General features: G+C 39.7%; 1 protein-coding gene across 5 annotated transcripts in view; it reads left to right on the top strand.

Moving 5' to 3' along the window:
- The window catches only part of PDE10A (phosphodiesterase 10A), a 332,525-nt gene that overhangs the window by 79,856 nt on the left and 241,466 nt on the right, over positions 1 to 11,203 (top strand). For 2 of the 5 annotated variants that reach the window (XM_055391784.2, XM_031012518.3), the window contains exon 2: positions 6,647 to 6,774. The exons of the other annotated variants lie outside the window; for them this stretch is intronic. In XM_055391784.2, the coding sequence (XP_055247759.1) occupies positions 6,738 to 6,774 (37 nt within the window). In that variant the 5' untranslated portion in view covers positions 6,647 to 6,737. The remainder of the gene's footprint in view (positions 1 to 6,646; positions 6,775 to 11,203) is intronic. 5 annotated transcript variants of the gene reach the window in all.

Below are 11,203 nucleotides of genomic sequence, written 5' to 3'. Positions count from 1 at the left end.
GGATTATTTTGAAGATTAAATGATTTAGTAAATGGAAAATGATTAGTGTACTGCCCCCGCACATAGTAGGCATTCAACAAATTCAGACTAATGCTATCATAAGCAGCTGGCTCAGAAAAGCTTTGCATCGATCAAGCAGCTGTGGAGGCCGGTACTTGGTGGTTGACACATATGGATGTGTTTTGTTTGTATTTATAAAGATTTTGAGTTATTTGCCGCACGAAGAAATACTGGTAAGACACACAGGAAAACATACTTGTGTGTTTTCTTGGGGAGAAATCTGGTGAGAATGAGACTTCTCAATATATATATTTTATATTGTTTTAATTTTTGAATGTGTAACAATTTGAAAAGGACAACTAAATAAAGAACTTCAAGAGATAAAAGTTCGTAAATAGAGAGTCATCTATACTTGTCTTGATTAAAAAACAAGACAAGCTAATAAAAATCCCCAAAGAGTAAAACCTGTTTTTTTTTTGTTTGTTCTCATGACCCTTGAATCCATGGTGTTTCTTTTGGTGTATAGTTATTTTTTTTCCTTTGAGTTGAGTCAAATTTTTATATTCAGTTTTTTTTTTCTTAGCAGTCTTCCACTTTAAATTTCAGTGGTTTTTTCATTGTGCATTTAAACGTAGGTAGATTTATTTTGTTTAGACTTGACAATTAGATCATTTGATGTGAACAACTGTACCTTAGAAAAATGTACTTAATTTGAAATACAGTCCTGTTATTAAATTGACATAGAAATCATATGCTCGTAACGATTTGCTTCTGCATACTTAAGAAGCTCTCACTGTACAGTTTTTATTTTTCCATTGGTTGTTACTTTTGATTTTTGGGCCCTGTATTTCCACTTACCTCATTAAGCTCCATAGTGACTACTCAAAACAGCCTACATAGAGAAATATGCTGTTATGGTGAATATCTGCCTTCAAATATTAGCACTGTACTTCTGTATAGAGCTGTATATTTTTGAAAAAATTCAGTTTGTTTAAGCTTCATAAAAGCCCTGGGAAATAGGTGGGTCAGGCATAACTAATGTTATTTATCTTCATCTGTTCTTATTGTCTACCTGCTTAAGTAAAAGCGGGGACCATGCTCTTGTCATCCTTAGATTTCTAGTATCTAGCATGTTGTTGGTGTTCAAAAATAGTTACTGAATATACAAATAAGCATATAGTTGGATAAAGAGATAAGGAAAATCACTGAAACCACATTTGGTGGCAAGTAAATGAAATAATCAAAACTAGAAACCCTGTTGTTAGACTTCTAGTCCAAATGTTCCTCTCAGAACAACTGACTGATTCATAGTCTCTGCTTTAAATATGAGATCAGTTTAGGGCTACTCAAATCCTTTGTGCCAAAGAGAATATATTAATCCCCAGTCCAAGTAGGATCTAGCACTTTTGTCCACCAGAATAATCAAAGCAAAATTCTCAAATTGTAAAGGCCTCAGAAACACATGATGAGAAATTGTTTTGTTCTGTTTATCATACTTTTAAGCAAAATGCTTATGCATCTGCCTTAGTGAATTTGGGCTGCTCCAACAAGTACCACAGACTGGGTGACTTTTAAACATTTATTTCTCACAGTTCTGGGGGCTGGGAAGTCAGAGACCATGGTGCTGGCTGATGCAGTTCCTGGGGAGGGCCCTCTCCCTGGTTGACAGATGGCTGCCTTCTTACAAGAGAAATGTTTTGAGAGACAAGTCATCTCTTTCTCATTTCTTATAAGGGCACGAATCTCTCTCTCAGCTCTTGTGAGGGCACTAATCCTGTCAGTGAGGGCTCTACTCTCATGACCTAATTACCTCCCAAGGACCCCGCCTCCAAATGCCACTGCACTGAGGATCAAGGCTTCAGCATATGAATTTTGGGGGGACACATTCTGTCCATAGCACTGTTCTTCTGTCAAAGCATGGTGAGGTTCTAATTAGTATTAAATGGTCTAAAGTATTCTTTTGGAAAGGAAAGATTTAAATTAACACCTGAATATTTTTATGAGTGGTAAAGTTAGAATTGAAACTGTTGACAGGTTTTCTTACCTCTTATTTTCTCCATGGTGTCACCATAATGGATCTAAAAAGGAAATTAATATTTATTTTTATCACCAATTTTTCTAACTTAATGTGCTAAAAATTATATAATTTAACAAGTCAAAAATTGAACTTACCATCTTCTTTCTCATTGGGTAGGAGACTTACCATCTTCTTTCTCTTCTCATTGGGTAGGAGACTTACCATCTTCTTTCTCGTTGGGTAGGAGACTTACCATCTTCTTTCTCTTCTCATTGGGTAGGAGACTTACCATCTTCTTTCTTGTTGGGTAGGAGACTTACCATCTTCTTTCTCTTCTCATTGGGTAGGAGACTTACCATCTTCTTTCTCATTGGGTAGGAGACTTACCATCTTCTTTCTCATTGGGTAGGAGACTTACTATCTTCTTTGTCTTCTCATTGGGTAGGACACTTACCATCTTCTTTCTCATTACACCATATATATGTGAGTTTGAAAGCTGGTACTTACCTTTATTCTCATTCACCACTCTCTCCACATTCAGTCCATTAAATAAGTCCTGCTGGTTATGTTTTTAAAATATCTCTCAACTACATCACCATTACCCTATGTATGCACATTACTTTTTCCTTAAAACTAATTGTCCTCACTAAAGGCTGATCAATGTTTTAGAAACTCACAGTAAACTTACTTGAGCTGGAATACAATCAGGACCTTTCACTAATTGAAAAGAACCAGCCTCATTTCTATCTCTTTGCCTCTTATTTAAGCTCTGGCAACATCAAACTGTTTGTAGTCCCATGCCCTTCTTGCATCACTACCTTCTCATGCTGTCATCTCTGGAAATTCCAGACCACTTACTTGCTCACTTAATTTCTTCTCATTAAGGCTCAGCTCAGGTTTCATTTCCAGAAGACATACCTGACCCATTCCTCCTCATGGCTCTCTCCTGACCCCAAGTATTGGGTTCATTTATTCAAACATTCGTTAATTTAAATATGTATTGAGCACCTACTATTGACCAGGTGCTGTTCTAAGTGCTTGTGATATATCAGTGAACAAAACGGAAGAGCCCTGTCCTTGTGAATTCATATATTCTAGTGAAATAAATGGACAGCAAATAAAAGTAAATTATGTAGGATATTCGAAAGTTTAGAGTGTCACAGGAAAAATGATGTAGAACAGAGTGAGGAGGGTCAGGAGTTGGGCTAGTAGGGGCTGGGAGACAACAATATTAAATACCATGTAGCTCTCATTTGAGATGGTGACATTTTGAACAATAGCTTGCAGGAGGTGTGATGTAGACACCTGAGGAAAGAACAGTATTCCAGGCAGAGGCACAAGCCAGGGAAAAGGCCAGGATGTGGATGTATGCCTAGTTTGTGCAAGGTCAGAGATGTCATGAGGAATAGGCCATGTAAGGACTTTGGCCTTCGCTGTGTGAGGTGAGGGGATGTTGGAGGGTTTTTAGTAGAGCAGCAACATGATCTAGTTTATGTTTTGACAGGGTGCTATATTGAGACCAGACTATAGATGCATGCAGGTTAACCAGTTAGAAAGCTATTGGAGTAGCCAGGTGAAGGATGATAGTGGCTTGAATTGATGGTGTTGACTGTTGGGAAGGTGAAACATGATTAGGTTTTGGATGAATTTTGAAGTTTGCAACAACAGGACTGCTTAATGGTATGGATGTGAGGTGTGAGAGACAATGAAGAGTCAGGGAGGACTTGTATCATCCCAGTCATTCTCCCCAATCTTGCGCATGTAACTGGTCATCTAGTCTTGTCAGTCTGCCATTTAATTATCAGTTTTATTTTGCTACTGTTTCTCAACTGCACTGCTGCAGTGGGACTGACTAATGGGCATTCCTGGCTTCAATCAATTCTTTCTATGGGAGTAAAGAGCATTCTAAAATCCACATCTGCTTATATCATTCTCAAGGTTAAATCTTGCATGTTTCCATCCACCTACAAATAAAATTCTGAAGTCCTTAGCATGGCATACAGTATCCTTAAACTGCGTTTGCTTACTCTGAGCAGCTATCCTTCACTTCTTCCACACGCCTTTCATCATATATAATTTTTGACTTCCCTAAAAGGTTGATCCTTCATGCCTTCTTGGGAGGGTATGTGCTGTTCCTTCTGTCTGAGATGCCCTTTCCGTCTTGTCTGTTCGTGGATTACAAGGCTAAATTTGGGTGTCCATTTGTCTGTGAGAAGCTTCTCTGACCTTAGTATCTCACCTAGTCTGTTGCTTTTCTTCCTTTTCCTATAGACCTCATGTACAGTTATGACACTTCTTATCCCACTGATGTGTAGCTGTTTGTGGTCGGTCTTCCCTTAAGGGGAGCAGCAGTGGTTTCATTTTACCATTATTTAGCAGAGGCGCAAGACATGCATGATTGACTTTTGGGCAGTTGGGACACTAAGGCAGAAATGGGTAGAAATAAATTGGAGAGATTGACTTTATATTATGCCATGTAAGAAAAAAACAGAAAAAGAGTTTGGCGGCCAAAAAGGGTAAATGCATTTAGTAGGAAAGAGTTGAGGTATAGGTGTGGGTTTTATGGAAGTCTTGAGGACAATAGGAATGGGGAGAGTAGCGGGAGATGAAGGTTGTTTGGGGCCAGATGGTGGAGGTGCTTCCTTACTCTGTTTTTCATCTTTATTCTGGAACAGTGAGGAACTAATCAAATTTTTTAAATAAAAATCTGAAACAGAATGTTGTTCTTTTGGTTAAATTGGACTTTGCCCCTACCATGTTGTTTCATTGCACTGTGGCATTTACAAAAGGGAATCTAACAGTCAACAATACTTCTGGATTCTTGCAGGGAGGGTAGGGACCATGGGGAGGAGTAAGAAGTTTCCCCTTACAAAATCTTGACTTAATTTGTCATGGGGAAAAAAAAAAAATTCAAACAAAACTCTTGACAGTGCAGCCATCCAAAGAAGAAGAAAAGCTGCTGTCTGTTGAACTAAAAAAGATGCTGGGCTTCCCTTAGGCTGAGGCTGGCCGCCCTGAGCATCTGGATGATTTGGCCTACAGTTGGGACCCCTGTATTTACCTGAAGTCAGTCCGGATTGAATGAAGCAGGAACTTCCTGCTTGTACTGAGCTCAAGGTTGTGGCTCACCCAGCAGGCACTCCTGGTTCCTGTCTCTAGTCAGGGCGAGCAGACGCCTGTGGAGATGGCACAGAGGTGACCCGGTGCAAGGAGTGGCAGGGCCCATGTTTAGAGAGTTTCCTGGGTTTCTCTTGTTTTGTGTATTTTCTATTGTGTCCTCTAGCTGCTGGACTCGGGTCTCGGGCCCTCCCCAGCTGTAGGAAGTTTCCCGCCCGTCCTAGGAAGCCCAGGCCGGAAGCGGGCGGGCGGCGTTTCTAGGGTGGGCATGATGTCATCAGAAGTGCCTGTGCCCACCCGTCATGTGCCACCTTCGCTGTGGCTGCTGATTGCGTGAGGGCTGCTCTAGTCCAGTCTTGAAGTGGATGGTGGCCGGGAGGCAGGGACTCATAGCAGGGGGCCCACGTGTGGGGAGCTCCAAGAGTGAGGGGACCTGGGGTGAACGAGTGCCTCAGGTGGACTCCGGAACCATGGGTGTAAAGCCCATTGGCAGCTCCTTGGCTTGGCACCCAGAGATGGGGGTCTCCTGTGCCCTTGGGGGTGTGGGGCCTTTACAGCCCATTCAGTAGCTTTGTGGTCCCAGTTTCCTGCTTTGCTGAAGCCCTAGAAGACTTCCCAGAGTTTCTTGAGCATGGAGTGTTGCGTGCTGCCCTGGAAGGTCTTGGAATGCCAGCCGGGCATGGGCTGGTCACGGATTTTTGGGCCCAAGGATCACTCCGCGTCCCCCAGGAGAGTACTTCTGAGAGTAGAGTAGGTGAAGAAAGATTGATCAGGAGACCTGAAACCAGAAAGGCAAGTTGAGGGAGAAGGCTGTACACTGGCATGGGGCTGTTCAGTTAGAGCACCTTTTGGCTGCAAGTAAGAGAAACCTGCTTCAGATTACTTAAACAATAGGGAAAACTGGCATCATAAAACATGAGCCTTTGAGGAAGGGCAACTCCAGGATCAATGGATTCAGTTACTCACACCCTTCGGATCTGCTTCTTTACCCTTCCCACTTTGCTAATGGACTTTGTTTTGATGGTGGCAAGATCAGCTCTTTGGCTGTAGGCCTGGTATGCACATTGGAAGAAGAGTGGACTTTTCTGTGTGAGAGCTAAACTAATGACTTTCAGGGAAGGAGAGCATTACCATGACTGATGTAGCAAATTGGGATTTATTCTGAGCTGGAGATGGTGACCGTCCCTGAGAGGGGAAAATGATGACTAACTGTCTGAAGAAAGGCAATAGCAGTGGAAATGAAGAAGGTTTAAAGGAGGCAGAAACACTGTGAAGGTACTGTTGACAGAAATCAGTGATTTGCATTTAGGGATTGAAGAAGAGGGTGGATTGGAGGATGACTGGGATATTTAGTTTAGATGATTAAGAGGAGGATGATTTCACTTAAAGAGATGGGATATGAAAGAGGGAGGTGAAGGAGGAGAAGAGGGAGAAGATTCAAGTAGGTTAAGGTGTAGCCATGCTGAGAATTATCTGTTAGTTATTTGATTTTTTTGTTTTGTTTTTGTTTAGAAGCTAATGGTATAGATATAGAAGTCATCCACAGAGATGTTACAGTTGAAGAGATGGGGGTAGAGAAGACTTTGAAGGAAAAGAATGTAGAATGAGGATAGAAGAGAGGAAATCCCAGCATTTAACAGGTGAGTAGAGGACACTAAGCCAGCAAAAGAAATTTAGAAGGGACATTCAGATAGACAGGAAGCAAACTAGTACTCTATAGCTCTGTTTTGATCTGCCAATTCATTAAAATTATCAATTGATGAAAACTTTGTTTTGTGCACACCTTGACTCTTTTTGGTGCCAACCTTCAGTCAAGCCCCCTACAGTATCATTGACAGGGTTTCATTGCACCGAAAAGTTTACAGTGTTTCATACTGGATGGGTTAGTTTTAATGGCTTTTGAGGATTTCTGTGATGTTCTAGTTGGGTGATTTTTCCCTTTATTTTTCATAGGGTGGTTACATATTTGCTTTAGGCAAATTTATTATTGGCTAAATGACCTGCTTTACCATGTTATGTAGGAGAAATTTCCAAGAAACTAACGGATTAGTTAACAATATCTGATACTACTGAGACCAAGGGAGATGAAGACTGAGATAATGATATTTAGCAATTTGGAAAGTTGGTTTAACCAAAAAATGATTTTAACCAAAAAATGATATCCAGTCTCCAGTAACAATACCTGATACTACTGAGACCAAGGGAGATGAAGACTGAGATAATGATATTTAGCGATTTGGAAAGTTGGTTTAACCAAAAAATGATTTTAACCAAAAAATGATATCCAGTCTCCAGTAACAATACCTGATACTACTGAGACCAAGGGAGATGAAGACTGAGATAATGATATTTAGTGATTTGGAAAGTTGGTTTAACCAAAAAATGATTTTAGTGCGGTTATGGGGAATGAAATCATTGGGTGATTATTAACACATGAATTAGAATTAAGGACATTAAAATAAGCACTGGACTACTCTTTTGACTTTGATGGTGAAAGAAAAATAGAAGGTGTGATGGGTTTACCAGGTGTGAAGGATGTTTTGTTGTTGTTGATCATGTTTCAGGATTGGTGGAAGTGTTAGTGTCTTAGAAATCTTTACATTAAAAGGGGCAAGGAGAGTTTGAAGACATGAGACATAAAGGGGAAATACCTGAGTGAGCAAGGAAAAGAGGGAATCAAGAACCAAAAAAGAGAGCCAGCTGAGTTAGGAGAGAAGCTAGAAAGTGGGTAGAGGTTCAGAGAAACATTGAAGAGGAAAAATAAAGGATCCTCTGAGTAACAAAAGGCTAGGTCACGTGTCAGGGTGATCGGGCTGTGTCCGGATGCTTAGTAGTAATGGAACAGTCTTGGTCTGGCTGCTGTGGGATCAGTATAGGGAGCCATCTAAGAGGCAGAAAAGAATTGACATGACTGCATTTTTCTCTAACCAGTTAGAAATGCAGGTCACAAAACTCGAATGATTGGGTTTACCTAGTGTGGGGTGGGACTAAGCAAAGAATTCTGTGGTGCTTGCTGAGGTGTTGTTGCAGTAATCGGCAGTGGTCTTTAAACTCAATAGTGAGGTGAGGCAAAGTTAATTCAAATGGGAGAGAAACTAGATGAACAGTGACCACAGTGTACAGTTGAGGGCAAATACCTGACTCAAAAGTCATGAAAGGAAGAATGAGGTGTAAGGATAGGATGGTGTCATCAGAGAGGGGAATTTTGTCACAGGAGGGAGTAAATAATTTTTCTACTTATTCATGGTTTATAATGGCATGACCTCTAACCCACATAGAGGAGTAGCAGGGAGCAAATGAATCATATCCTGTTTTAACAGGTAAGCTTGAGGGAATAATAAACAGTTATAATGTAATATCAGAAATCTATTGTTTTATTAGCTGTATAACCAGTATGACAGTTTATGAGGTGTATCAGTTTGAGATAGTTGTAAATCATGGTATAAATGCACTCTCACTTTTAACAAAGAGCTTTTTAATGTGCAGTCTGAGCCGAGACTAGTAAGTAAAACTCTTATTTTTGTTATTCAGAATGTACGTGTTGATTACATTGACAAGATTAGTTTTCAAGTAACAAGTGTGACGTTTCTCTGAATATTTTAAAGTTGTTTTAAAATGATTTTTAAGTCAAGGATAGGTTTTTTGAAAATTAATTTTGAGGTGAAATAGTTTTTATGAGACAGTTTCTGTCTTTAGCAAATTCTCTTTGAATCCCTCAATCCTGGCTCCAGTGGTGTGACTGAGCTCCACTCACCTGAGTGGGTGGAACTCTGTCCCCTGCGTTGGTTAGAGGTGCAAATATTGGTCAACCTTTGAAAGCAGTTAACCTATTCCCAATCCCCAAGCACCATTTTTAGTAGAGCTAATATAAGAGGCACACGTACATTTTCTAACAAATTGCTTTTTTTTTTTTTTTTAAAGAATGTAATGGAGTCACTGTTCTGGAACTACAACTTTGACATTGATTTGCATAAGTAGGAGTGGAAGTGGTTCTCATATGCAGCTAGAACACCCCTTTAAAAAAACTCACTTTCTCTTAAGTTTGAGTTTGAAGGCAGGGGCTTTTATTATTATTAATGCCATATGTTGAACAGTTTGTTTTGTTAATAAGTTGCTAAAACCTGCTTCGCTCCTAACTTTAACCTACACTCTCACAATTACAAACACCTTCCTTCCTCCAGGGTTCACACAGTAATGGCTGAAGTGCCAGGCACTATAAGCTGATAAGATAAGAAGCACATGGTGCATTGTCATAAGCCAGGGGTCCCTACTGGGCCGGCTGACGCACGCAGTCTTCCCCTGATGTCAGAGGGCCGAGAAGTAGCACCTTGGCTCTTTTCCCAAATTTTGTGCCAGAGCAGGGGAAAAGACTCTTTGTTTGAAAAAGCAGCTATTGAGGTAGTTTTTTTTTTTTTTTATTGCTTTTCTTGACTGTAGGCCAGATTCCTGTCTGTTTAAATGGTTTGGTATTATTTCTGAATTGTTTGGCAGAAATAATGTTTGCTAGCCAAAATACATTCAATTCATTATACATAATGTTTTATGATCAGTTTGTTGCCATTTATAAGGCTTTGAATTTGTCATTTTTTGGTGAAAAAGTAAGTGTGGCAAATTTGATGAAAGGCATAGTTCAATATGTCTCATATAAGCTCTTAAACTCTGTCACCAGTATTTGGACAATGAACCCTGTCTTAGTAAATCTATGAGGAGGGGGAAAGCTAAATGTAGACTAGGGTCATTTCAGTAACATTTAATGCCTGACAAGCTGTTTATCTCAATTACTTATTGGCATTTGTACTCAAATATGAAAAATGTTAGATTCATGAGATGGAACTGTTCAAGACTAGTAGTAATCTACTAATGCATAGGCCGAACACACTCTCTACTGATAAAAAAAAAAAAAAAACCCAGACATCAGAACATGCTCTGCGGCCAAATTGTCATCATAGTGAAAAGTCTGCGCAGTACATTATTCTATAAAATGTCGTTTAACTATGTTAATGGCTCCTTATGAAGTCCTAAAGAATGAAGATAATTACAAACCTGTAATTTTATGGCTGCCTTGTTGAAAAGGGCAGACCAAGGTGCCTATATCAGGATGAAAGACCTGAAAATCTAAATAGCCTAGCATATTATATATAAAACTTTTAGTCATTAATTATGAGATTAGCTCAGATTAGTGAAATATAGCAAGTTTTGCATTGTCATCTAAACTTGAAATTTTAACATGAACGCTAGTTGAACAAAGTTGGCAGTGAGAATTGTGGATTACAATTAGCACTCTACAGAATGGTGAGACATTCTGGAAGTAAAGCTGAGGATGACTGCTTTTTTGTTTGTTTGTTTGAGACAGGGTCTCATTCTGTCGCCCACGCTGGAGTGCAGTGGCACGATCATGGCTCACTGCAGCTTCAACCTCCCTGAGGTCAGGTGATCCTCCCACCTCAGCCTCTGGGGTTTCACCATGTTGCTCAGGCTGGTCTCAAACTCCTAAGGCTCAAACAGGCCTCCAGCCTTGGCTTCCCAAAGTGCTGGGATTACAGGAGTGAGCCATGGCACCCAGCCGAGTGACTATTTAATGTTTACATTTTTGTCACCAAGGAAGCAAAAGAGTTTTAGGAATTTAGAAATGCCACTGAATTGTTAAAATGACATTTTTGAATTAAGGTATTTTACAGAAACCACTTTATAACAATGTCATATTGTATCTTTTGATGAATGTTTTGTTGACTAGGTATAAACTAATTTTTTTATACTTAGGTGGTAATAAGAGCTGATATTTTCCGAGTTTTTTAAAGCAACTTTCATATATGAAGTGTAGAGATTATTATTATCTCCATTTTCCAAATGAGGAAATTGAGGCATAGAAATGTTAAGTGACATATTTCAGTAATTCTGTAAATGGTAGAGCTAAGAGTACCTTGGTAGTCGTCTTTGATGATTAGAATTTTATGTTTTAAATTAAATGTTGCCGTAGAGACCAGAATAATAATTCCACGTTTCTTCAAGCACTAAACTTGCTCTCATGAAAGGATTAAGTATTAGGGAAGGAAATCAGAGTTTTAGAGG

This window comes from Gorilla gorilla, chromosome 5 (assembly GCF_029281585.2).
Source record: "Gorilla gorilla gorilla isolate KB3781 chromosome 5, NHGRI_mGorGor1-v2.1_pri, whole genome shotgun sequence".
NCBI classification, from domain to species: Eukaryota; Metazoa; Chordata; class Mammalia; order Primates; family Hominidae; genus Gorilla; species Gorilla gorilla.
The sequence above is the reverse complement of the archived record's forward strand: the minus strand, read 5'-3'. Positions and strand labels throughout refer to the sequence as shown.